The 25,489-nt window shown below is 37.2% G+C and overlaps 1 protein-coding gene across 2 annotated transcripts in view; it reads right to left on the bottom strand.

Moving 5' to 3' along the window:
• LOC21403192 (pyridine nucleotide-disulfide oxidoreductase domain-containing protein 2) overlaps positions 1-24,738 on the bottom strand; it is a 40,620-nt gene extending 15,882 nt beyond the window's left edge. For both annotated transcript variants that reach the window (XM_024174944.1, XM_010090701.2), the window contains exons 1-14: positions 24,418-24,738; positions 24,168-24,329; positions 23,855-24,034; positions 23,684-23,741; positions 23,476-23,526; positions 23,177-23,259; positions 22,892-22,979; positions 22,775-22,816; positions 22,609-22,683; positions 22,373-22,441; positions 22,066-22,181; positions 8,362-8,474; positions 8,006-8,085; positions 7,663-7,783 (exon numbers count right to left, since the gene is read on the bottom strand). In XM_024174944.1, the coding sequence (XP_024030712.1) occupies positions 7,663-7,783; positions 8,006-8,085; positions 8,362-8,474; positions 22,066-22,181; positions 22,373-22,441; positions 22,609-22,683; positions 22,775-22,816; positions 22,892-22,979; positions 23,177-23,259; positions 23,476-23,526; positions 23,684-23,741; positions 23,855-24,034; positions 24,168-24,329; positions 24,418-24,674 (1,495 nt within the window). In that variant the 5' untranslated portion in view covers positions 24,675-24,738. The remainder of the gene's footprint in view (positions 1-7,662; positions 7,784-8,005; positions 8,086-8,361; positions 8,475-22,065; positions 22,182-22,372; positions 22,442-22,608; positions 22,684-22,774; positions 22,817-22,891; positions 22,980-23,176; positions 23,260-23,475; positions 23,527-23,683; positions 23,742-23,854; positions 24,035-24,167; positions 24,330-24,417) is intronic.
• Between the last annotated feature and the right edge of the window lie 751 nt (positions 24,739-25,489).

Genomic DNA, 25,489 nt, shown 5'->3' with positions numbered 1-25,489 from the left:
TGAATATGCAAACCAATTGAAAACCTTATGGATGGAGTTGGATCATTATCGAGTTATTAAAACTAAATGCCCCGAGGATGCAGCTATCTTAAAAGAATTTATTGAACAAGACAGGGTCTATGATTTTCTGGTTGGACTCAACCCAGAATTTGATCTAGTAAGAATACAGATTCTTGGGAAGCCAGAGGTTCCATGTTTTAATGAAGTAGTGGCTCTAATTAGAAGTGAAGAGAGCAAAAGGGGGCTGATGCTTGAATCAGAAACCAATAGTAGTTCGGCTATGGTGGCTGCTGGTAATAACAAACATGTCACAACCATGGAGAGAAGTATAGCACCAGAAGGAGAAAAAAACAGCCAGCCAAAGTTCCAAAACTGTGATAGTCTTTGGTGCACTTATTGCAAGAAGTCTCGTCATACCCGTGATACATGTTGGAAGCTTCATGGAAAGCCACCAAGCTGTGAATGGGGACAGAAAGGGAATCAGCCACGAAGAAGGAGAAAAAAACAGCCAGCCAAAGTTCCAAAACCGTGATAGTCTTTGGTGCACTTATTGCAAGAAGTCTCGTCATACCCGTGATACATGTTGGAAGCTTCATGGAAAGCCACCAAGCCGTGAATGGGGACAGAAAGGGAATCAGCCACAAAGCAAAGGACAAGCCCATATTGCTGTGACTCCTCAAGCAGAATCAACATCAAAGGAATTGAGCAGTCTCAACCAAGAGGAGATTGAGAAATTTAGAGCACTCATTAGCAATCTTGGTAAGACTGAAGAAACTCCAGGTACTTGTTCCTTGGCATTTTCAGGTGAGTTTCCTTTCTCCATTAGTTTAAATGTTTCGGACACAACCCTTGCCAACTCCTGGGATCCTCAATCTACTCTCCATGTCCAAGCAATAGGAAAGTAACCACAGCCAATGGATCCTCAATCACTGTAGCCGGTTTAGGGAATGTCAAAATAAGCCCATTTGTGACTTTGAGAAATGTTCTTCATGTTCCCAAACTGTCCACAAGCCTGATCTCTATACAAAAACTCACTCAAGATTTATGTTGTAATGTGATTTTTCACAATAATTATTGTGTATTTCAGGACAAGGGTTCGGAGAGGACGATTGGACGTGCTAGGGAAAGGAACGGCCTCTACCATCTTGAAACACCAAGTCAGTTGAACATGATCCAGGGTAGTCCACCTTCATCCTTCATAGCAGAGAGTATCTTATCTAATAAAGAAAAAAAATTTCTTCATCATTGTCGACTTGGACATCCATCATTTAAAGTTATTAAAATCATGTTTCCCTCCTTGTTTAAAAGTTTAGACGTTGAAAGATTTCAGTGTGAAGTGTGTGAACTTGCTAAACACAAACGTGTACTCTTTCAGATTAGTAATAAAAGAAGCTCCTTACCTTTTTATCTTGTTCACAGTGATATTTGGGGTCCATCCACTGTTTCTAATGTTTCTGGGGCAAGATGGTTTGTTTCTTTTATTAATGACTGTACTCGTGTTACATGGGTTTTCCTACTTAAACAAAAATCTGATGTTAGTACTGTATTCCCAAATTTCCATTCCATGGTCAAAAATCAATTTGGGGTCTCAATCAAAAGATTTAGGTCGGATAATGCTAGAGACTATTTCAATCAAACTTTGACTCCATTCTTTCAGAAAGAGGGAATAATACACGAATCGTCATGTGTCAGTACTCCACAACAAAATGGAGTAGCAGAAAGGAAAAATGGTGATCTTCTTGAAAAAACCCGGGCCTTGTTGTTTCAAAAAAATGTGCCTAAGATTTTTTGGGGGGAAGCAGTCCTTACAGCCACTCATCTGATAAATCGTTTGCCTTCGAGAATTTTAGATTCTAAAAGGCCCATGGACATACTCTCATCATTTTACCCAAACCTGAATACCTCAAATAACCTTGTTCCTAGAATTTTTGGGTGTGTTTCCTTTGTCCATTTTCATAGTCAAAACAGGGGGAAATTAGATCCAAGGGCTCTAAAGTGTGTCTTTGTAGGATATTCTTCAACTCATAAAGGGTATAAGTGCTATCATCCTTCGTCAAAGAAATTCTATGTCTCGATGGATGTCACATTCACTGAACAAGAGTCCTATTTCTCTAATCCTTATCCTCAGGGGGAGAGTTCACTGAAAGAGGATAAGGAAGGTTTTTTGCTTGATTTGTCCTCAATTCCCAAGTCAAATAATCCTACACCTGCTACACCCAGTCCATCTTGTTCTAACCATAATCCTGAATCCATATTTGCATCCATACCCACTGAGTCCATACCCAGACTTGAACTCGTACCTGTAACACCAAATGAACCACAAGAAAAAACCGATTATGCCCTGGAAAATGTAAGATTTGGCAAAGGCAACGTGTTCACAAGAAGGAGGAAGGCTGTTCCAGAACCTGTGCAGATCCAAGAATCCTACTCAAACCCCTTGAATGAGGTAACAATTTATGACCATCCTTTACAAGGTAATTCTGAATTAGTGAATAATGATAATCAGAATCTTCCGATTGCCATTAGGAAAGGAACTAGAGAGTGTACAAATCGACCTTTATATCCTCTTGCACATTTCTTATCCTTTAACAGTTTTTCACCATCTCATAGAGCCTTCCTTGTAAGCCTAAATGCCATCACCATTCCAACCACCTTGTCCGAGGCTTTAGCTAATGAAAAATGGAAACAAGCTATGAATGTGGAAATGGAGGCGTTGGAGAAGAACAAAACTTGGGAGTTGGTGAAGTTACCGGAAGGAAAGAGACCAGTGGGTTGTAAATGGGTATATACTGTGAAGTATAGAGCAGATGGGTCGATTGAGAGATACAAGGCGCGGTTAGTAGCAAAGGGGTATACTCAGACCTATGGGATCGATTATCTGGAGACATTTGCCCCTGTGGCAAAGATGAATACAATACGAGTTTTGTTGTCACTAGCAGCGAATTATGGTTGGGAATTGCAGCAGTTTGATGTCAAAAATGCTTTCCTACATGGGGAATTAGAGGAGGAGATTTATATGGAGGTTCCAACAGGATATGGGAAGAATTTGACTACTCACACTGTGTGTAGATTGAAGAAGGCACTATATGGCCTTAAGCAGTCACCACGGGCATGGTTTGGGAGATTTGCAAGAGTTATGCTGACTTTGGGATACAGGCAAAGCCAAGGGCATCATACACTGTTGATTAAGTATTCAACTTTAGGGGGAGTTACAGCTCTTTTAGTGTATGTTGATGACATAATATTGACAGGAGATGATTCTAAGGAGAAGCAGGTCTTAAGTCAACATTTGGCTAAGGAATTTGAGATTAAAGCATTAGGAAGGTTGAAGTATTTTCTTGGTATTGAGGTTGCTCACTCAAAGCAGGGAATCTTCATTTCTCAACAGAAGTACGTCACAGACCTTCTCAAGGAAACTGGCAAGACAGCATGCAAACCAGCGATCACACCTATGGACCTGAATTTAAAACTTGGGAAAGCAGAGGAAGATGTCGTAGTAAATAGGGAAATGTATCAACATTTGGTGAGAAGACTCATTTACTTGTCTCACACACGACCAGATATCGCATATGCAGTGAGTGTAATTAGCCAGTTTATGCATAGCCCAAAGGAAGTTCATCTACAAGCAGCATATCGAGTTCTACAGTACCTGAAGGGAACGCCGGGAAAAGGTATCTTGTTCAAAAGAAATGGAGGGCTAGTTCTTGAAGCATACACAGATGCCGATTACGCTGGGTCAATTGTTGACAGAAGATCGACATCAGGATACTGCACCTTTCTTGGGGGGAATCTTGTAACTTGGAAAAGTAAAAAACAAAGCGTGGTAGCTCGATCAAGTGCAGAGGCTGAATTCAGAGCCATGGCTCAAGGAGTGTGTGAACTACTTTGGTTGAAGATTATTCTTGAAGATTTGAATGTCAAGTGGGACGGCCCAATGAGACTTTATTGTGATAACAAATCTGCAATCAGCATAGTTCACAACTCAGTAAAACATGACCAGACCAAACACATTGAAATCGACAGACACTTTATTAAGGAGAAGTTAGAAAGTGGGCTGATTTGTATGCCTTATGTGTCTACAACTTGCTGATGTCCTTACCAAAGGACTGAATAGCTCAGTTTTTCAGACTATTGTATCCAATCTGGGAATGGAAAATGCCTATTCACCAGCTTGAGGGGGAGTGTGGAAAAAGCTGTATATAGCTAGAATACAGGCTGGAAAGCCGTGTACAGCTAGGTGATTTTAGGCAATTAGTTTGATGGATTATTTCCTTAGAAGTAGAGATAGTTTCCTAATTTGTTAGTTTCCTAATTTGATAGGATACAGACTTAATGATAGGGTTACTGGAGTTGATGTATATATATGTATGCAGTGTATACCATGAAAGTATGAATGAAATAAGAAGTTTTCATTTTCAGCTTCTCTTTGTCAATTCACCACAGTTACAATTATTGGGATTATATGGATGCATGGCGATATGCCTTCCTCGATAAAAATTACAAGTGTCAACACTCATGGCTCTTCTATATCAAAAGAGGAGTTACTTTTGATCTTTTGTATTGGTTCTGTAACTGGTGGTATATATATAGTCCTGTCCTTGATATTCTTCCTCGACCGGTTCTTGATGGTTCAAAATTTTCTTGTAAAATTTTCAGTCATCTCAAGAGGAAAAAGAAAATGGAATTCATATTCTGCTTTCTTTCTTTTCAATATTAAACGCTCATGGATTGCTGTTTGGGACCTCAGACTGATTGAAGACCCACCAAAACTCCCTACTCTGTATAGAGTTTTTAGGGTGAAATGGTGGAAGGAATACATTGCTACTCAAGCCTATCCAGAAGAATCCTGCTGAAAAGGTAGATTGAACAAGATAAACAGATTTCATCCTCCAAATTTCTCTAGCAAAAAAGCCTGTCTAGCTCTAGCTTGTAACAACAAAGAACAAGGAAGAATACAAGAATTTGCTAAAAGAAATACTCTCGTGAATGGAAGAAGATTCTGAAGAAGAAAAAAGTCCAAAGAAAAACTCTGAGCAAGGCAGTTTTGACTATGCCCAAAGTAATGAAGATCACTTTTTAAAATCCAATAAGCAGAATATGCTTAATTGGATCCAGAAAAATAAGACGAATAAATTAAAGCAGGAATAAAGTTAAAAGATTCCTATTATAGAAAAATAATGAGTCAAACAAGATGAACCCAGCTTTAGAAGAAAAGAATAAAAGCATCTTCAACAGAACAAGAATATTATTGTTCACTCTTTTGAAGGGAATCTTACTGTTTAGTCACATGGCAGCAAGTAGAACTTTTTACTCTATAAAAGGGGGAACAAGAATACCCACACATCTACACATCAACACAACACCACTTCTCCACTTCTCTCTCCACTCCTGTAGCCTCCCACTTTCATCTTTCTCTTTTCTTTCTTTTCTTTTGTAACTTTCTCCCTTTGTCTCCCACCTCCAAAAAAAAAAAACATTGTAAAACAAGTAGTAGAACAATTGTAAGCTTCTCGTAGTGGAATCCCAAAAAAATTTCTAGAACAATTTGTAAGATTTATTATTATCAATAATAAATCTTGTTTTGATGATTTCAATTTGTGAGTAGTTTTCTATATATATATATAAGTGGATGTAGATCTCAGATTTACTAGTAATATTGTCTAAAGAACACTACTCACCATATACCAACATCCTTACCTCGTTCTGGCGCTGATACCAAGTGAGGAGGATCGTGGTGGTTACATGGTTAACCGTGGATAAAGCCAGATATAGAATACTACTCACAAATTGAAAACATTAAACACAAGCTTTATTATTGATAATAATAAAACTTACAAATTATTATGGGATTCCACTATGGGAAGCTTACAAATTTTCTGCCTTACAGTTGTTCTACAATTTTTCTAGAAGTGGGGAGACAAAGAGATTGCAAAAGAAAATGAAAGAAAGAAAAGAGAAGGAAGGAAAATGGGAGGATACGAAAGTGGCTAAAGAGAAATGGAGAGAGATGTTAGTTTAGTGTTGTTCTGTTCTCCTAACTTTGGCTCTGTTTATAGAGTAATAAGTCTCACTTTTTCAATGTTGCCATGTGACTAAGTGGTGTCTACGTCAGAACGAACAGCGAAATTCTGCTCTGTTGGAAATGGCTTTGTCCTTTTCTTTCGAAACTATGTCCACCTAGTCTGTACCATTATTGTTCTTCAATAGGGGTCTTATGTAATGATACATCGGATTTGTGCTTATAATTTAGTACTTCTAATTGAGTGTTTCGCTAGTTTTAGAGTAATTTTAGTAGTTATTTTACGTATTTTCAGGTGTTTTGTAGGATAGCGTCAGTTAGTTCGTGGGCCAGTTTTGGAAGAATTTTTGGAGCTAAATGGAAGTTTTTCGGCCTTAGAAAGCAAGACACTTATTTCCAGTATAAATACCCATAACTAGAGAGCCTAGGCCTTGTGCAGTAGCACTGCAACACTAGAATATGCAGTGTGGGAATTTACGCCCGGCGCCGCAGCGCTACTTTGACCTCAGCCAGCCCTTGTGGGTGTTCTGCTCAGCACTGCGGCGTCCAATAACAGGGCTGCGGCACTACTTCAAAAAATGGGCCGAATTATGTAGTTTTGATCTCCATAAAATTATGAAGATGCCATTACAATTCCAAACACTATAAATAGGATTTTTAAGGTTATTTTCAAGATCTTTTGACGGAGAAAAGAGAGAGAGAACACGGCACAAAGAAGGAGAAGAAGACTCATCAGGGCATGGAGTTCAACTCAAATTCGACAAACAGTTTTATTTTTGCCTCATTTCTTATGTTGAATTTTATTATAAGCATGTCTTTAATTTTCATGATGTTCTAAATTTCTTAACTAGGGCAACAAGTGTAGCCAAGACATAAATATTTGATTCTAGTTATTTTCTTTTAATGAAGTTTATTCACTAAGAGTTTTTCATGCATGTATGTGTTTCTTATATTATTCTTAATGCTTTCAATGATCTGATCAATTATTGAATTGAATCGAAGACCTAAATTGAAACCCAAGAAGGAGATATTTAGGAATAGTTTCTTATAGACATGTTTTGCTTCTTTTTTCCTTCTTAATTTTCATTTTAATTTTTGTTAAAAAGTATGAACTTTTGTTATTTTACTAAAATGCCCTCCTAAAATTAGATCACATGCACTGCACATGATTATTTTTGTTAAAAAGTTGATGGTTTTGGACGGAAATGGTATAATTGCCACTGTTTTAAGAGTTTAAGGGTTGTTTTTCAAAATTAAAAGGAGAGGGACCAAAGTGTCAACTACGAAAGAGTTCAGGGACCAATGGTGCCAATTACCCTTTAAAAATAAAAGTTGTTGTTGTTGTTGTTTTTTATTTTTCTCTTTTCTCTTCTATTATCTAACAACTAACTTGACTCGAGGGTACTGTCATCAAACCATCCACGTTGTCATTAACTTGTAGGAAGAGTCGTATAAACAACAACCGCCTGCTCTAACTATCTAACTCACGGGAAAAGTTGTTGCAATTGCGCCCGTTTTACATATTGTTTTATTAGTAAGTTGTTTTATTAATTTACTAACTATATCTCTCAAACACCCTTTCTCTAATCACAAATTAACTTATTATTTCTCCCTTTATTAATGCTGCAACTCAACCACAGTACCTGTCAAACCAAATTCTCTTTCAAGATCCGGTGGCGTTAACATGTCATAGCCGATAACTGATGAGCTGAAGCCAGGGGCATATTCGTCAATTGTAGTAAAACATCTACGTGCAAATGAATCCTGAAGAAACAGTGATGAGTTACCACACAATGTATGTAGCTTAGCTTGAAATTAATGCTAAGAAATTATTGTTAAAAATGATAGGAGGGTCAATCTGATCCATGTGGAGTGTTATTGTACAACGTCATGTTCTACACTCGCTGCAAATACCATGGAATAGCTAATATGAATGTTAATGGCGTTTCGGCACACAATGTAATTTCAATGGTAGTTGCTAATTACCCTGTATTCAGGATCTTCCCAGCTTCCATCTGAGGGTTTAAATGGTGTGTATTGTGTAAACAAGCCGACCACATGCTTACCTAAAAGGAAAGTGCACGAGTCAGTCATTTCAAGCGTAGTCAACTAGTATTTCGGAAAATAGTGATCAACAAGCAAGTCAAGAAAAAGATCAACTCGCAATAGCCTAGTTGGCCATTTTTTGCAACCTTTAATCCATATGTATAAAATTATTAAAGTAGTTTATTTATGCCTAATAATCTTTACATCAATTTTGTGTTGTTTTCTCATGAAAACTTGAGATGTGTGGCCGGGTGCATAGATGGATAAAGATTTTAGGATGATTGAGTTCGCAATACCAGGTGGAGATATAGTATTGTCCAATGACGAAGGAATTGTCATCTCCATAACAGGTCTCCGTGATGTTACCCCGTTCCAAGCATCTTGACAAGCTGAATCAATGTCCTCCATACTGTAATATCAAGGGTAGTATAAAAGTATTATGGTGTACTACATACTAGCCTTCGGTGGGAAAGTAATCTTTACTTTTAAAATTCTACCATTAAGTCATATTCACAAATTATAATCGGTACATGTTATACGAACTTAAGCAGGCAATATGAAATAGCTCTTAATTAGTAATAACGAAACAAAACTAAACGCAGGCACATAGACAACATTGGCCCGGGGGGCTAAAAACAATTTTTTTTTTTTAATGAGTATATATATATAACCATGCCTATGAACGGAAATTTCCATAAAGCCCCCACTTATATTGTAAAATCAATTATTTTACCCGACTACATAAGCCTAATAAAGCCCAATTCTTTTTTTTTCTGCTACGAACTTTGTGAAGACTCGGCTACACAATCGAATGGGAGATCAGTTGTTAAATGATATGAACAAAAGCGTTCTTACTGTATGTTTTTCTTATTATATTCATTGAGGAAAACCTTACAACTATTTATAGAGTACATAATATTTTAGTATACAACTTATACTAGGAAATTCTTAATTACAAAAGAATCAAGGAATTATTTTCTGAAATTGACAGCTAACTATCCTATCACTTACAGCTTGCATTGACTCAATAAATCAGGAAACTATCCCTAAGAATCCTACCATTGACTACACAAATCAGGGAATGATTTCCCTGAGAATCAGAGACAAATCAAGGAATGATTTCCTTGATAATTTGAGTCAACGAATCTTGACAAATTCGTCAACACTCCTCCTCAAGTTGTTGAGTGTATGTTTTCCATTCCCATTTTGTTGGTAATACTTTGAAACGCTGCATTAGGGAGTCCCTTCGTTAGAATGTCTGCCAGTTGCCTATTGGTAGGAATATAAGGAGTGCAAATAACTCTATTCTCGAGTTTTTCCTTGATGAAATGGCAATCGATTTCCACATGCTTTGTTCAATCATGTTGTATAGGATTGTGTGCGATATTGATAGCTGATTTGTTGTCACAACAGCTTCATAGTGCCTTCCCATTTCACTCCTAGGTCTCCTAGAATAATTTTTATCCATAATAGCTCACATATGCCTTGAGCCATTGCTCGAAACTTAGCTTCGGCGCTTGATCTAGAGACTACTGACTGTTTCTTACTTCTTCAAGTTATGAGGTTTCCTCCAAGAAAGGTACGGTACCCCGAGGTGGATCTTCGGTCAATAAGAGATCCGGCCCAATCTGCGTCTGTGTATGCTTCTAAGTTTAGCCTTCCATTTCTTGTGAATAGGATTCCTTTTCCAGGAGTGCCCTTAAGGTATTGAAGAACTTTGCCTTGAGGTATTGAAGAACTTTGTATGCAGCTTGTAGGTGTGTCTGCATAAACTAACTTAGAACACTTATTGCATAGGCTATGTCTGGTCTTGTATGAGCAAGATAAATGAACTTCCCGATCAGCCTCTGATATCTTCCCTTGTCAACTTCTGGCCTATCTACAGCTTCTCCTAACTTGTGATGATAATCAATAGGAATCTCTGAAGGCTTGCATCCCATCATACTTGTTTCCTTGAGTAGATCTAAGATATATTTTTGTTGAGAGATGAACATCCCGGTTTTTGAGTGTGCAACTTCAATTCCTAGGAAGTACTTGAGCTTTCCTAGGTCTTTTATCTCGAATTCTCTGGATAAATAGTCTTTCAGTTTCTTGATCTCTTCAACATCATCTCCTGTCACAATGATAACATCCACGTAGACTATTAAGGCAGTGATCTTCCCCTCCTTTGATCATTTGATGAAGAGTGTATGATCTCCCAAGCTCTGTTTGAACTTCATCCTTTCCATGGCTTTGGTGAATCTTCCAAACCATGTCCTTGGAGACCTGTTTCAGCCCATAGAGGGCTTTTCATAACATGCACACATTGTTAGTTCCAAAGGCTTGATTGAATGGTGGTGGTTCCATATAGGCTTCCTTCTCTAAATCACCATGTAAAAAAGTATTTTTCACATCAAATTGCTGTAAAGTCCAATTAAGATTGGCTGCTAAGGATAATAATATCCGAATGGTGTTTAGTTTTGCCACGGGTGCAAACGTTTCTACATAGTCTACCCCATATGTCTGGGTATAGCCTTTGGCAACAAGCTTGGCTTTATATCTCTCAAGTGTCCCATCTACATTATACTTTACTGTGAATACCCACTTGCACCCAATTAATTTTTTTCCTTTAGGCAGCTCAACAATTTCCCAAGTTTTATTTTTTTCCAGTGCTCTCATTTCCTCAATCATAGCTTTTTTCCACTCCCTACTTCTAAGTGCTTCTTGAGCAGTTTTTGGAATCTCAATAGCATTTAACTCGGTGAGAAAGGCTCTATGTGATGGAGAAAGATTGGTAAATGTGATGAAATTGACTATAGGATGTTGTGTGCATTTTCGTGTTCCTTTTCTGAGTGCAATAGGCAGATAAAGATCATGGAATTCTTGTGGTAAGGGATCAGTTTTGTTACTTGCTTTTGTAGCTTGATCTTGCACGGGTTCTGATGGTTGGGCCATCACCGGTTCAAGATTAGGCTTCCTTCTCAAGTACACTTGCAATGGAGACATTGGATGGTTATTTACTTGATAAGAATGGACTAGACTTGTGTTTAGATTTTCATGCGTAGGACTTGAACTAGAATGATCACGACTTGGACTGACAAAAGGATCTTGGGCTGGAGGATCTCAGTCTGGATTGAGAAGAGGGGTTGAATTATTTGGAGGGTTTGAGATTGTTTCTCGGGTAGGACTTGAGCTAAGATCAAAAGTGAGAAAACTTAAGTCTGAATTGTCTTCTAACCAAGACTCCTCAAAAGACAAGTTTGATCATAGAACCCTTGATTTTCAGCGAAAGTGACATCTTTTGATATGTAGATTTTCCTAGTATTTGGGTGATAACACTTATACCCTTTCTGTGTTGAGGAATATCCTAAGAAAATTGACTTTAAGGCTCTTGGATCAAGTTTACTATTTCGGTCTTTTTGCTGAATGTGAACATAGGCAATGCAACCAAAAATTCGTAAGGGAAGTTGTGAGTGTTTTATATGAGGAAATGATTCTAACAATACGTCAATGGGAGACCTGTTTTGTAATACTCTATTGGGTAATCGATTAATGAGATACGTGGCTGTTAAAACGGCTTCCCCCCAATAAAATTTAGGAACATTTTTCTCAAACAATAGAGCACGAGTAACCTCTAGAAGATGGCGATTTTTCCTTTCTGCAACCCCATTCTGTTCTGGGGTGTCGACACAAGAAGACTCATGAATTATGCCATGTGTTTGAAGGAACGGTGACATCACTTGATTAAAGTATTCTCTCTCATTATCAGAACGAATATACTTAATGTAAATCCCAAATTGTGTAAGAATCATTTTATGAAATATGGGAAAAATAACACTCACATCGGATTTATTTTTAATCAAGAAAAGCCAAGTAGTTCGAGAGTAATCATCTATAAAGGAAACAAACCAACGAGCCCCATTAATATTTGAAATTCTAGATGGTCCCCAAACATCTGTATGGACTAAAGAAAAAGGTTCAGATGATCTTAAATTATTCAAAGGATCGGAAATTCTATGGTGCTTGGCCATTTGACACACTTCACAATGAAACTCATTGACATTTATTTTCTGAAACAGCAAAGGAAACATAGTTTTTAATAGTGAAAAAGATGGATGACCCATTTGAACATGATGGAGCCAAATCTAAGCTCTTCTTGCAGATTGATTTTCAGATGTGTAAGACTGAGGAATATAACCGTTTTTATTGCCACCATCACTCGTGCCTAGATAGTAAAGTCCCTCATGTTCCTTAGCACGCCCAATCATCTTCCCCGTGGTCCGATCCTGAAATACACAATGTGTAGGATAAAATGTTATAGAACAGTTCAGCTCATATGTGAGCTTTTGAATAGACAGCAAATTAAAAGACAATTTAGGAACGTGAAGGACAGATTTCAAAGGCAGTGATGGTATGGTTTTTGTAGGAAATTAGAAGATTTTATCTTTTCAGTTTTTGAATTAAAGAGCCAAATCCCTTAGTTTGGGATTAGGATCCTAGGAGATAGGGAATTCCGGTTTTTCTAGATAAACACCGGATCTAGATAGATTTAGATAAGATAAGAGCTTATTTGAATTTCTATGAGCTGTCAAGGGTACTTGGTATCCTATAAATTAGGTTTACGTTACACTAATAATAATAAGAGAAAAAAGTAAGTTTTTCCCTTCAAAACCTACATGGTATTAGAGCCTTAGGGTTCTAATCTTAGGGCAGAATGGCAAAAACAGCCATGACAGGCGTAAACAGAGCCCAAACCTCATCTGAGGTAACCTCCGAAAACAGCCTAGATAGCTCCCCTGTTACCGGTGTTGACAGTATAACAACCGGTACATCTCTACAGATTTCCATTCCAAAATTTAATGGGAAAAACTACCTTGAGTGGTCCCAATCGGTGGCTTGTGCTTGATGGCAGAGGAAAATTAGGGTTTCTTACCGGGGAAGAAAAACAACCTCAGGAGAAAGATTCTGGCTTTAAAAGATGGAGGTCAAAAAATTCTTTGGTGACAGCATGGTTACTAAACACCATGGAAACAGCAATTGCAAAACCCAACATGTTCCTACCAACCGCCAAGGCTGTGTGGGATTCAATTCGGCAGACCTACTCTGATTTGGAAAATTCTTCACAGATCTTTGAATTGAAATCAAAACTGTGGCAATCCAAACAAGGAGACCGTGAGATCACAGTATACTACAATGAGATGGTAGCCCTTTGGCAGGAATTGGATCAATGCTATGATGATGAATGGGAGAATCCGAATGATTGTGCAAGGTATATGAAGCGTGAAGAGAATGATTGTGTCTACATGTTTCTTCCAGGAGTTAATCGAAGTCTAGATGAGGTAAAGGGAAGGATTCTTGGTCGAAAACCCCTGCCCTCTATCCGAGAAGTTTTTTCAGAAGTACGACAAGAAGAAAATAAGAGAAGAATCATGTTGAACAGCACAGCACCAACCCCAGAACCTGAGAATTCTGCACTAGTCTCCCGCAACTCAGGAGGATCCGACCTAGAAGGTGAACGGAAAAAACGCCCGTGGTGTGATCATTGTCAGAACCAATGGCACACTAAGGAGACATGCTGGAAACTTCATGGAAAACCAGCAAATCTCAAGAAAAAATCATAGGGGAATGGCAGGGCGTTCAAGACTACTACGGAAGACTCTCAAGAGCAGCCCATTGACTCGAAAGTGTCACCTTTCACTAAGGAACAATTAGAGCATCAATATAAACTCTTTAAATCTCTACAATTTACTGTCAATCCTTGATGCTCACTTGCAACCCAAGGTAATTCGTATGTCACAACCCTTTCTAGCCTAGGTTCTTTCTCTTCTAGTCCATGGATTATAGACTCTGGAGCAACAGATCATATGACAAACTGCTCACATCTCTTCTCGTCCTATAGTCCTTGTGCAGGTAACAGGAAAATTAAAATTGCTGATGGATCTTTTTCGGCAATAGCCGGGATTGGTTTCAATCAAAGTTTCCTCTCTCATAACTCTTAATAATGTGCTTCATGTCCCAAAATTGTCATGTAACCTCTTATCTATTAGTAAGATAACACAAGATCTTAAGTGTCAAGCTAATTTTTATCCAACTCATTGTGAGTTTCAGGAACTAGCCTCAGGGAGGATGATTGGCAATGCTAGGGAAAATGGAGGACTCTACTTTTTTGAAGAAGAACCAACTCTGAGTAAACCAGTCCAAAGTTCATGTTTTGAAGCTGTCTCTTTCTAGGAATCATGAAATTATGTTATGGCATTATAGACTTGGTCATCCAAGCTTTTATTATTTAAAAGTTTGTTTCCATCTTTATTTCTCAATAAGAATCCTTCTTCATTTCAGTGTGAAATTTGTATTCTTGCAAAACAACATCGATCTACTTATTCTCCACAACCATACAAACCCACTAAACCTTTTTCCCTAATCCACAGCGATGTTTGGGGCCCCTCACGAACTTCTACTCTTTTCGGGAAAAGATGGTTTGTCACATTTATAGATGACCACACTAGAGTAAGTTGGGTTTATTTGTTGAAAGAAAAAACAGAAGTTGAAGGAGTTTTCAAAAACTTTTACACTATGGTACAAACTCAAATTAACGGAAATATTCAAGTCTTTAGAAGTGATAATGGAAAGGAGTTTTTTAATAATATTTTGGGGAATTTTTTTACTGAAAAGGGGATTATTCACCAAAGTTCATATAATGACACCCCTCAACAAAATGGAGTAGCTGAGAGAAAAAATCAACACCTTCTAGAAGTTGCTAGAGCCTTACTTTTCACAAATAATGTTCCAAAATATCTTTGGGGTGATGCCATTCTCACAGCTACCTATCTCATTAATCGGATGCCCTCAAAAATTCTAGATTTTCAAACTCCTTTGCAAATCTTCTCAAAAACCTTTCCATTCTCTAGGGTCTTATTAGACTTGCCTATTAAACACTCTGGATGCATTGTTTTTGTTCACAACACTTATCAAAACCGAAGTAAACTAGATCCTAGAGCCAAAAAATGTGTCTTTGTAGGCTATACTCCAACAAAAAAGGGATATAAATGCTATGACCCTATTTCGAAAAAATTGTTTGTCTCTATGGATGTCACTTTCTTTGAAACATAGTCGTTTTTTAAGTCTCCTCTTCAGGGGGAGAAAAATAGTGAAGATCCGACTTGGGATAAAATAGAACACTTGGTGACTGAAGTTCCTTTCCAGCCTGAACAGAATTTGATTTCAGAATCTAGTTCTAAATAGTCACCAACAAACTCGGTTTTAACTCAAAACCAGGAAGACCAAAGTCTCGTTCCAGTAGAAAATAATGGTCCTTTAGAAGGAGATGCAAATAAAAAGAAATTTGGACTGGTTTACTCCCGAAAGAACTTGACTCATGGAAGGGAGTCTGAAATTTTCCAATGGTGACTGAAGTTCCTTTCCAGCCTGAACAGAATTTGATTTCAGAATCTAGTTCTAAATAGTCACCAACAAACTCGGTTTTAACTCAAAACCAGGAAGACCAAAGTCTCGTTCCAGTAGAAAATAATGGTCCTTTAGAAGGAGATGCAAATAAAAAGAAATTTGGACTGGTTTACTCCCGAAAGAACTTGACTCATGGAAGGGAGTCTGAAATTTTCCAACAAAGCCGAAACTCCAACCCGAGGCAGGACCAAAACCTTGTGAATGCCCCTTCTCCCATCCAAGATTATCCAGGTATCTCTCCTCCCTTAAACTCCATTCCCGGAGAAACAACTCTCAATAACCTCCCAATTGCTGTCTGAAAAGGGGTTAGATCATGTACTAAGTATCCAATGTCCAAATTTGTGCCCAATGAAAAATTGTCCCTAATGTTTTCTTCCTTCACTACTCAACTCTCACTTGTGGAAATTCTAAAGAATGTTCAAGATGCTTTACAGGTCCCTGAGTGGAAGGAGGCAGTTCTAGAGGAAATGAGGGCTCTCGAGAAGAACAATACTTGGAAGATGGTCGACCTACAGAAGGATAAGAAGACTATAGGCTGCAAATGGGCGTTCACAGTAAAATACAAGTCAGATGGATCTCTGGAAGATATAAGACTCGTTTGGTTGCAAAGGGCTTCACTCAAACATATGGAATCGACTACATGGAAACTTTTGCCCTAGTAGCAAAACTTAATACTGTTAGAGTACTTCTCTCATTGACAGCAAACCTGAATTGGCCACTACAGCAACTAGATGTCAAGAACGCTTTTTTGAATGGTGATTTGGAAGAAGAGGTGTACATGGATGCCCCACCGGGTTTTGACGGAGAGTTTGGCTCTAAGGTGTGCAGATTGATGAAGTCACCATATGGTTTGAAGCAGTCACCGAGGGCGTGGTTTGAGAAATTTACTTGCTCGGTAAAAAGGCAGGGTTATACACAGGCTCAAACGGATCACACAATGTTCTTCAAGCACTCATCAAGCGGAAGAATTACCCTCCTAATTGTCTATGTTGATGACATTATCTTGACAGGGAATGACTCGGTAGAGATGCACAGCTTAAAAAAGAATTTAGCTACAGAATTTGAGATCAAAGACTTGGGCTCCCTCAAATATTTCCTTAGGATGGAGGTGGCAAGGTCAAAGAATGGAATTGTTGTAAGTCAACGGAAGTATGTGTTAGACCTACTGGATGAGACAGGTATGAGTGGATGCAAACCGGTAGATACACCGGTGGACCCCAATGTTAAGCTCATCAATAGTGGGGAAGGAGATCCAGTGGACACAACAAGATATCAGAAGTTAGTTGGTAAACTAATCTACTTATCTCATACGAGACCAGACATAGCTTTCGCAGTCAGCCTTGTTAATCAGTTTATGCACTCACCCAGGAAGGAACACTTAGAGGCTACTTACCGTATTCTAAGATACTTGAAGAATTCTCCTGGGAGAGGTCTAATTTTTAGAAAGAACACTCAACGTGGGATTGAAATCTACACTGATGCAGACTGGACTGGATCCTCCACAGATAGGAGATCAACAACAGGATATTGTTCCTATGTATGGGGTAATTTAGTTACTTGGAGGAGTAAGAAGCAAAGTGTAGTAGCAAGGAGCAGTGCCGAGGCAGAGTATAGAGCAATGGCTAATGATGTGTGTGAACTACTGTGGTTACAACGGGTGTTGAATGAATTAAAGTTGCTGATAGAAGCTCCTATGAAGTTATACGGTGACAACAAAGCTGCAATCAGCATTGCCAACAACCCTGTGCAACATGATAAAACCAAACATGTTGAAGTTGATCGGCATTTCATCAAGGAAAAGCTCGAAGGAGGTTTGATCTGCATGCCATTCGTTCCAACAGTACAACAAACAACAGATATCTTCACGAAGGAATTGTTCAAGTCGACATTTGATTTTTTTGTTAGCAAGTTAGGTTTGCATAATATCTATGCACCAACTTGAGAGGGAGTGTAGGAAATTAGAAGATTTTATCTTTTCAGTTTTTGAATTAAAGAGCCAAATCCCTTAGTTTGGGATTAGGATCCTAGGAGATAGGGAATTCCGGTTTTTCTAGATAAACACCGGATCTAGATAGATTAAGATAAGATAAGAGCTTATTTGAATTTCTATGAGCTGTCAAGGGTACTTGGTATCCTATAAATTAGGTTTACGTTACACTAATAATAATAAGAGAAAAAAGTAAGTTTTTCCCTTCAAAACCTACATGGTTTTTATAATCCCTTTTCCAGCAATAGTTACTAAAGTTCCATCGGCTGTTTTTTTTTTTTTTTTTGGTTACCAAGACATGGGGTGTAGGATGAAAAATGATTTGAGGAGTTTGTCATATGGTCGGTTGCACCAGAGTCTACTAGCCAGATTCCATTATAGTTGCTCTTTGAATCACTTAGAGGATGGGTCATAGAATACTTACATGATTGGGCCATGGAGCACGACCCCATCAGTTTATCCATTGCTGTTAGAAAACTGCAGAGTTTTTCAATCTCTTCTCGATTGAATCCACTCAATTCTTGTGTTGCAGCAGTTGTATCTTTTTTCTCTGCATGAACAGCATTGGCTTGATAGTTCCGAGGTTGAAATTTCATCTGGGAATTATTTCTGGGTGGTTTTCCATGCAGCTTCCAACAAATGTCCTTAGTGTGTCCCGTTTTCTTGCAGTAGTTGCAGAACAAACCATCTCTATTGTTTGTTGATTTGTTGAATGACATGTTTGTTGAGAATGGTGTCCTAGAAGCATGAGATGTGATAGGATATTTATTATTTATTTAATCAAAGGGTTTATTCCTCATTTTATGTGTATATATTTGTAAATATTTTATTAATATCAATGAAAATTTCATGATTATTTATGTGATCCTAAACATTATATATAAGTGTTATATGCGAGAGGATAATGTTTAAGGATAATAATCAAAAAGAGATGTTCATAATGAATTTAATTAAAGTTTGAAATCTTTAATTAAAATATTATTAATACATGTCATTCCCATTTAGAATGGAATAGTGTTATCCGCACTGTTAATATAGCGAGATATTGAATAAGTGTATTACGCATAATGAGATTATGTAGAATAGGGATACAAACACAATATGAATTTCTAATAATTTCCGTTAAGTATAGAAATTCTAATTGAGTCTACCGATGGTCATATATAGAATGATCTTAATCATGAATTCTTAACAAATTCTTATTTATAAATTTGTGTCTTTTGATTTACTCGATACAGATTCTGAGACCCTAAATCCTATTCCTTATATTTTAGAGATATGATGAAGTAGGTAACCGGAAATGTTATTATATGAGATGAAATTCATTTCTTCTTGATAAAGAAGCAGATAAATAATTCTCTTGAGTGTTGATTCGGTATTTGGATTAGTAAGAGCACTCTGGTTCATGAATGTGTTATATGAATCACTATCCATTAGAGAATCAATGGTACTCAAGGATGAAGATATAATTAGAGATGTTAACGGATTTTACCTAGCTCTAATTATAAATTATTTATAGAGCATTGATCTATATGCAGTGACTATATCAAATGGACACTTCACAATTTAAAAATAATTTATATCTATAAGTTTAAGAGTGCAATTCCAAGTTTATAGTGCAATAACTATTGAAATTAATGAAATTAATTAATTAATTAAAGTGTTTAATTAATTATTAATTTTATTAGAGCTCGGGATTATACGTCCATTAGTCCCCGTGTCGTTCTTGTAATTCTACCAGACACAAAGAGCAAAATGAGAATTTTAGAATTACGGAATTCTAGAATTAAACACTCAAAAATAATTAATTGAGAATTAATTATTATTTAAATAATGGGATTATTTAAATTTAAATTTGAATTTGAACTTATCTAGATTTATCCATTTAAACTTATTTGATAAGTTATTCAATTTAGAATTCAAGTTAATTTAAGTTTGACTTAAATTCGAATTTGAATTTAAATCAAAATTGAACTGCAAGATAAATGATGATTTTTTCTTCCTTTCCTATCTGTATTTGGCACTTACCACAGGGACAGGATCACCTAGGTTGGCCGGCCATCTTGAGGATAAGGAGTAGGAGACTTTTGTTTCAAATTCAAATAAGAGATAATTAACAAGCTTTATCTTGTAGATAGAGATTAGGGCCTCGTTTATTTCGCTGATTCGAGTTTAGAATTCGAGTTTTACTACAGTAAAAAGCTCTCACAAACAGTCACATCTAACTTTTTTGCTACAGTAAAAAGCTCTCACATAAAATCACATCTCAACTCGAATTCTAAACTCGAATCAGCGAAACGAACGAGGCCTAGATTCCTTCTAAAAGTTTGACTTCTACTCTATATATAAGAGAATAATAGAAAATTGTGAGACACAATTTTTGACCTATATTTATATGGTGGCCGAAATTCTCTAGTATAGTGAGAGGAAAATTTTTTCTCCAAAAAAATTTTGCATCGTGCATGCGTTGGTGTTTGTGAAAATTCGAGTGTTTATTCTAACTCGTTTTGTCTCATATGTGCCCACACACACGTCTTCGTAGATTCTAAGAATTGACGTGGAAGACATTGATTTTCTAAGCACAAGGCTTTAGAGTAAGGATTGTTCGAGGTCAAAGAACTTAAGTTATCATCCTAATCGGCCGCCAGGTATTATTCTTAATTGAGTTCTTAATAAATAAATTAATGTGATTAATTTATTCGTGCATAAATTAATATAATCTATAGAGTATCTCGAAGGTTTTATGAAAATTTTTATTATACTTGATCCGCTACCTCACGCTTCTGCATCCGAATTCGATTCGGAAAACCATCAATGTTCTCTGTCCGATTGGTGTTCTGTGTGAGTTTTGAGGGACAGCAGCAGCAACACTAGGAACCGAGACAACAACAGTAGGAACTGAGACAATTAAGGTCGAGCTCTCACTTGGTGGAATTTCAAGCATGATGCCTCTCCTTCCTTCTTCACCTCAGACAGTAGAGAAGACTTCACTCAGGGTTGGCAGAGAATCCTTTCAAGTATTTGCAAACGAACTTGGTCATATTCAACATTCAAGCCAGCCAAGAACTCCTAAACCCTTTCTCCTTCAACAAATTTTAGCATCATTGCAGCATCTTCACTGCACTTCATCTTAAATTTTGGTAGTAATCGAGTTCAATCCACAAATTTTTCATCTTGTTATAATAAGCAGTGACCGAGAGATTACTTTGCTTGATTGAGTGAATTTTTGTCTTAATTTCATAGACTAAGGCTGCATCACGCACCTTTGAATAGGTCTGCTTCACAGTATCCCAGATGTCTTTTGATGTGGGCAGGAACATAAGGTTGCCACTAATCTTGGGTTGCATCGAGTTCCAAAGCCATGTCATGATTGACGAGTCCCCTACATCCCAAGCATCAAACTTTGGATCATCCTCCTTCAGTAGAGGGCATGTCAAGTGATTCAATTTGCCTTTTCCTTTAAGGAAGGTTCTAATTAGTTGGGACCACACTAGGTAATTTCGGCAGTTGAGTTTTAAAGGAGGGTTGCATTCAACTGTTTGTGGCTAGGAAATTTGGGTTGAATCAGGGTTTAGGTCGACATTTGTGGTATTGTTACCGGTTACAAAGATTTCTGACATTTTTCTGGGTGATTAAAGGCTAAAGAAGAAATGACAGTGAACAATTTTTTTTTCTCAGCAGAAAATCATGTAAGGCTCTGATACCATGACCAAAAACGTTCTTACTGTATGTTTTTCTTATTATATTCATTGAGGAAAAGCTTATAGCTATTTATAGAGTACAGAATATTTTAGTATACAACTTATACTAGGAAATTCTTAATTACAAAAGAATCAAGGAATTATTTTCTGAAATTGACAGCTAACTATCCTATCACTCAGCTTGCATTGACTCAATAAATCATGAAACTATCCCTAAGAATCCTACCATTGACTAGACAAATCAGGGAATGATTTCCCTGAGAATCAGAGACAAATCAAGGAATGATTTCCCTGATAATTTGAGTCAACGAATCTTGACAGATTCGTCAACATGATACTTTACTTGTGCATGTCGAAAAAGACATTTTCAATGGCCTTGATAATGAGACTATTATGCAACATATTCAAGGCATGAAAACCCGTCGAGGACAATTGTAATAGATTAAGTATTGTTAAATTTTTATGTGGTTATTAGCCCCCCATGACAAAAATTCCTGGCTTCGTCACTGACTAAACGATGTGCGGAAACTATTTAGATTGGATGTTAACTGTTAAATCTAGTGAGATCGCACTGTTCCTTTGCTTTTGGGTTTGCAGTACAATTTTTTGACGGGGAAAAGCTGTAAACAGATCAAAGTGGAGGATCTTTATCTTTTCTATACGTACGTAAAAGTGACCATGAGAGAAACTTAGAGTGTGTTTGGTATGGGGATTCATACCCTAATTCAAATCATGGTTCATGGTTCATGGTTCGCTACAGTGTTTTCTCTCACAAATCGAAAATAGTTCTAATCTCATGATTCTAATCCATGAACCAAACGTCTCCTAATTAAACGAAGAGTAAGATTGATCTATGCATAACACCATACCTTTCACAACCTATACGAATGGTAGCGGTATGCTGAGGACCCACCTTTGGTTGACCCATTCTGCAACACTGAAACTGCGGCAGTCTGTCAACAGCGACATTTAGTTTTGTGGTTCCCTATTTTATGTGCATGAGAATGAGTCCACTTATTCTTTTGAATAACCTCCAAAACGAGAAACTAGTCCAACCATAAAAAATAAAGATTGAATTACCCCCCCTCCAAGAGAAAACATAATCTGCCCTTGCCAAAAGTCGAGATAGAAAATATATGTCCATGATTTTTCAACTTATTAACAGAGGAATCTTACAGAACTGTAGTTCGAGCTCTTAATGGCACAAAGAAAATCATCCGGAAGAACACCATTGGGAACCAAATCCTGTGTCAGAAACAGAGTGTCAAACAAATGAAGTAGAAGAATCCATTAGTGAAAATAAGCTTAAATATAATGGAAAATCCAGCATATCAGCTATGTTAATTTTTTTTTTTAAAAACGAGAAGTCATTAGTACTTCTCCCAGTTATCCAAAGGAACCAGACATCTTACCATGAAAGTTTTGTACGGAGTAGCATTGGATAAAACAACTTTAGAATGCACTTGCATCCCATCAGCCAACAATACCTAAATTGCAAATATGAAATGCCCATCTGAATAATCTGTTCAACACTAATATAAATTAACTCAGCGGAGGCTTTTTGAGAGCAGAACTAACCCCATCAACAGTGCCAGAATCGTCAATCATCAGTTCTGAAACCTGAATTCCGAGATAAGTAAAAACCAAAGAAACCTTCATAGAGTATTAAAGCAAAAAATTCTAAATGAAACATACTTCAGCATCTGTAACAATATGCACCCCAGCTTCTTTAGCAGCATTACTTATGGCTAGGGATACAGAACCCATGCCACCTTCAACATGCCTAGAAAAAATGAAGGTGTGTCAGTATTATCGAACTATTATATCGTCAAAGAAATCCACAAAAGTAACTAAAAGGACAAGGACAGAGTCACAAAATAAACTAATTTATAATAAAGGAATGGAGGGGGATTCTCTTTTTGTGATGTGCAAATAACAAAATTTTCCTTTGCGCTTTAAACTTACACATGAGATACTCACGACCAAATATTGCGAGCACCATCAGTTTCACCCATCACATGATGCAGCAGAACATATCCACTTCCAGATGTATGAATGCTTACCTACAAGACAAATTTGAAATCTCAGTAGACTAGTTTTGAAAAAGACTACAAAAGGAACTCAAGATGCAAGGAAGCTCTGGAAAGAGCAAGATATTAGCTATCATGCAATGTAAAAACAACATAAACAAACTCCCCCACCAACGCTGCAATTGAAATTTTTTCATTGCACTAAACTAAAATATTGGCCTAAATTTTCTAAACAAATGAAGGTCTTACCATACTTCCAATGATAGCATCTGCTGCTAGTGTTCCCTTCAGCACATCAGACTGCATTTTTGTTTTTTGCTGTTAGTGACTTATATGGTTGTATATCCAATAATCACACCGCGCATTTGACTTTCGTACATGGATACATAACATTTTAAATGTAAACAAACAATCAAGAGACTTTGCATTCTATACTTTTAATTAAGGTAGTGACAACCTCAAACCAGTTGTTCAGAATCTTCGATGTTGGGGACAACAAAACGCCTAGAAATTCCCTGCCAAAATAAAAAAGTTGCCAAATTCAAGTAGCTTAATTTAAAATGTATCAAGAAAACCTCATTTTACACCATCGATTTCGGAAATGGGAAATATGTCTTTAAATACTCACACCACATCTTTCTGGCCTAGGGAGAGAGCGTGCTTCAAAAAGCTAGCCCAAAATACTGAATTCTGCCATTTGCCTTTCAGCTGATTCTTTAAAGATGAATCCCCATGCAAAGTTTCAGGGGGAGATGAATCCAAAAGGAAATCCATGAATTCACAAAATTTATGAAGTTGACTTTCATATCTACACCAAATATATATATATATATATATATATTTATTTATTTATTTATTTATATATGAAGCAAACACATACAACCTCTGAAATAAAGTCAGCGCAATAATTAGGGAAAAAAAGGGATTATGATACATAAAACCTCGGATAAGTATCTGCATCCAGTTTAGAGAATTTGGATATCTCCAAGTGATCATTTTCATCATTAAGCCCCAAGAGAAGATAACGCCCGTCGCGACAAGGCGTAAATGACGAAGCGATAGGTTTCAACAACTTAAGACCATGTCTCACCAATTCCAATTCTCTGAATTTTCGAATCCACAAAGAACAAAGAAAATTAGCGAATTGAAATTCATGTGATCCTAAGCATAGGATAAATGGATAATATATACCCGACGATGGAAGGTCGGAGGAGGCTTTGGAGGTAACTGCAGCGAGAGAACTTGAATCCAGGAACGAGCTCCTCGGTGACGGCGGCACCGCCGATGACGTGGCGGCGTTCGAGGACGGCGACGGAGAGGCCGGCGCGTGCGAGGTACGCGGCAGCGGTAAGGCCGTTGTGGCCCCCGCCGACGACCAGCGCCTCCCATTTACGCTCCGCCAGCCCGCGTCTGGCGCTGGCGCTGCTACTGAAGCGTCTTCTCCACATTTTCTTTGGAGACTGAGGTCAAGCAGTAGTGGGAATTTTCAGTGTGACGAACGTCGAACTCCGAACAGGGTGAGTCAGCTTTTGCCGCGAGCTTTGCCAAATGGCAGTTGCCTATGTGTAGGAATCTGGAAGTAAGCTGAAACGAGATTAATCCTTAATTAATAAAATCTGTAGGACGCCCTCGTCAAAGGTCCCATGGTCTAGTGGTTAGGACAATGGACATTGAATTCGGTAACCCGAGTTCTAATCTCGGTGGGACCTTTGTCTTCTTCTTTTTTTTTTTCTATGTCCATTTTGGTTAGAAATATTACGTTTACTGCATAGTTTCTATGTCCATTTTGGTTAGAAATATTACGTTTACTGCATAGTTTGGTAGTGTTTTAAATTTTAAAAAAAGTTTGGAAGTGTTTTAAATTTTAAAAAAATTACTTTTAGTTACGTTAAAAGGAAAAATAGTTGTTATAAAAAATAGTAAAATGTTTAGTAAATTATAATTATAATAGTTGTACTGGTTTTAAAATCAGTATAATAATATTTATGCCCCGTTCACTTCGCTGATTCGAGTTTAAAATTTAAGTTTTTCTACAGTAAAAAGCTCTCACAAACGATCACATCTAACTTTTTTGCTACAGTAAAAAACTTTCACATAAAGTCACATCTCAATTCGAATTCTAAACTCGAATCAGCGAAGTAAACGGGGTCTTAATAAATCATGAGATTAAATTACTGTGATAGTTAAAAATTATGACTACATTATATTTTAATATAATATTTATATAATTATAATGTAATATATATTTATTATTATATTTAAT

Source organism: Morus notabilis, unplaced genomic scaffold (genome assembly GCF_000414095.1).
Source record: "Morus notabilis unplaced genomic scaffold, ASM41409v2 Scaffold25, whole genome shotgun sequence".
Taxonomy (NCBI): domain Eukaryota; kingdom Viridiplantae; phylum Streptophyta; class Magnoliopsida; order Rosales; family Moraceae; genus Morus; species Morus notabilis.
The sequence above is the reverse complement of the archived record's forward strand: the minus strand, read 5'-3'. Positions and strand labels throughout refer to the sequence as shown.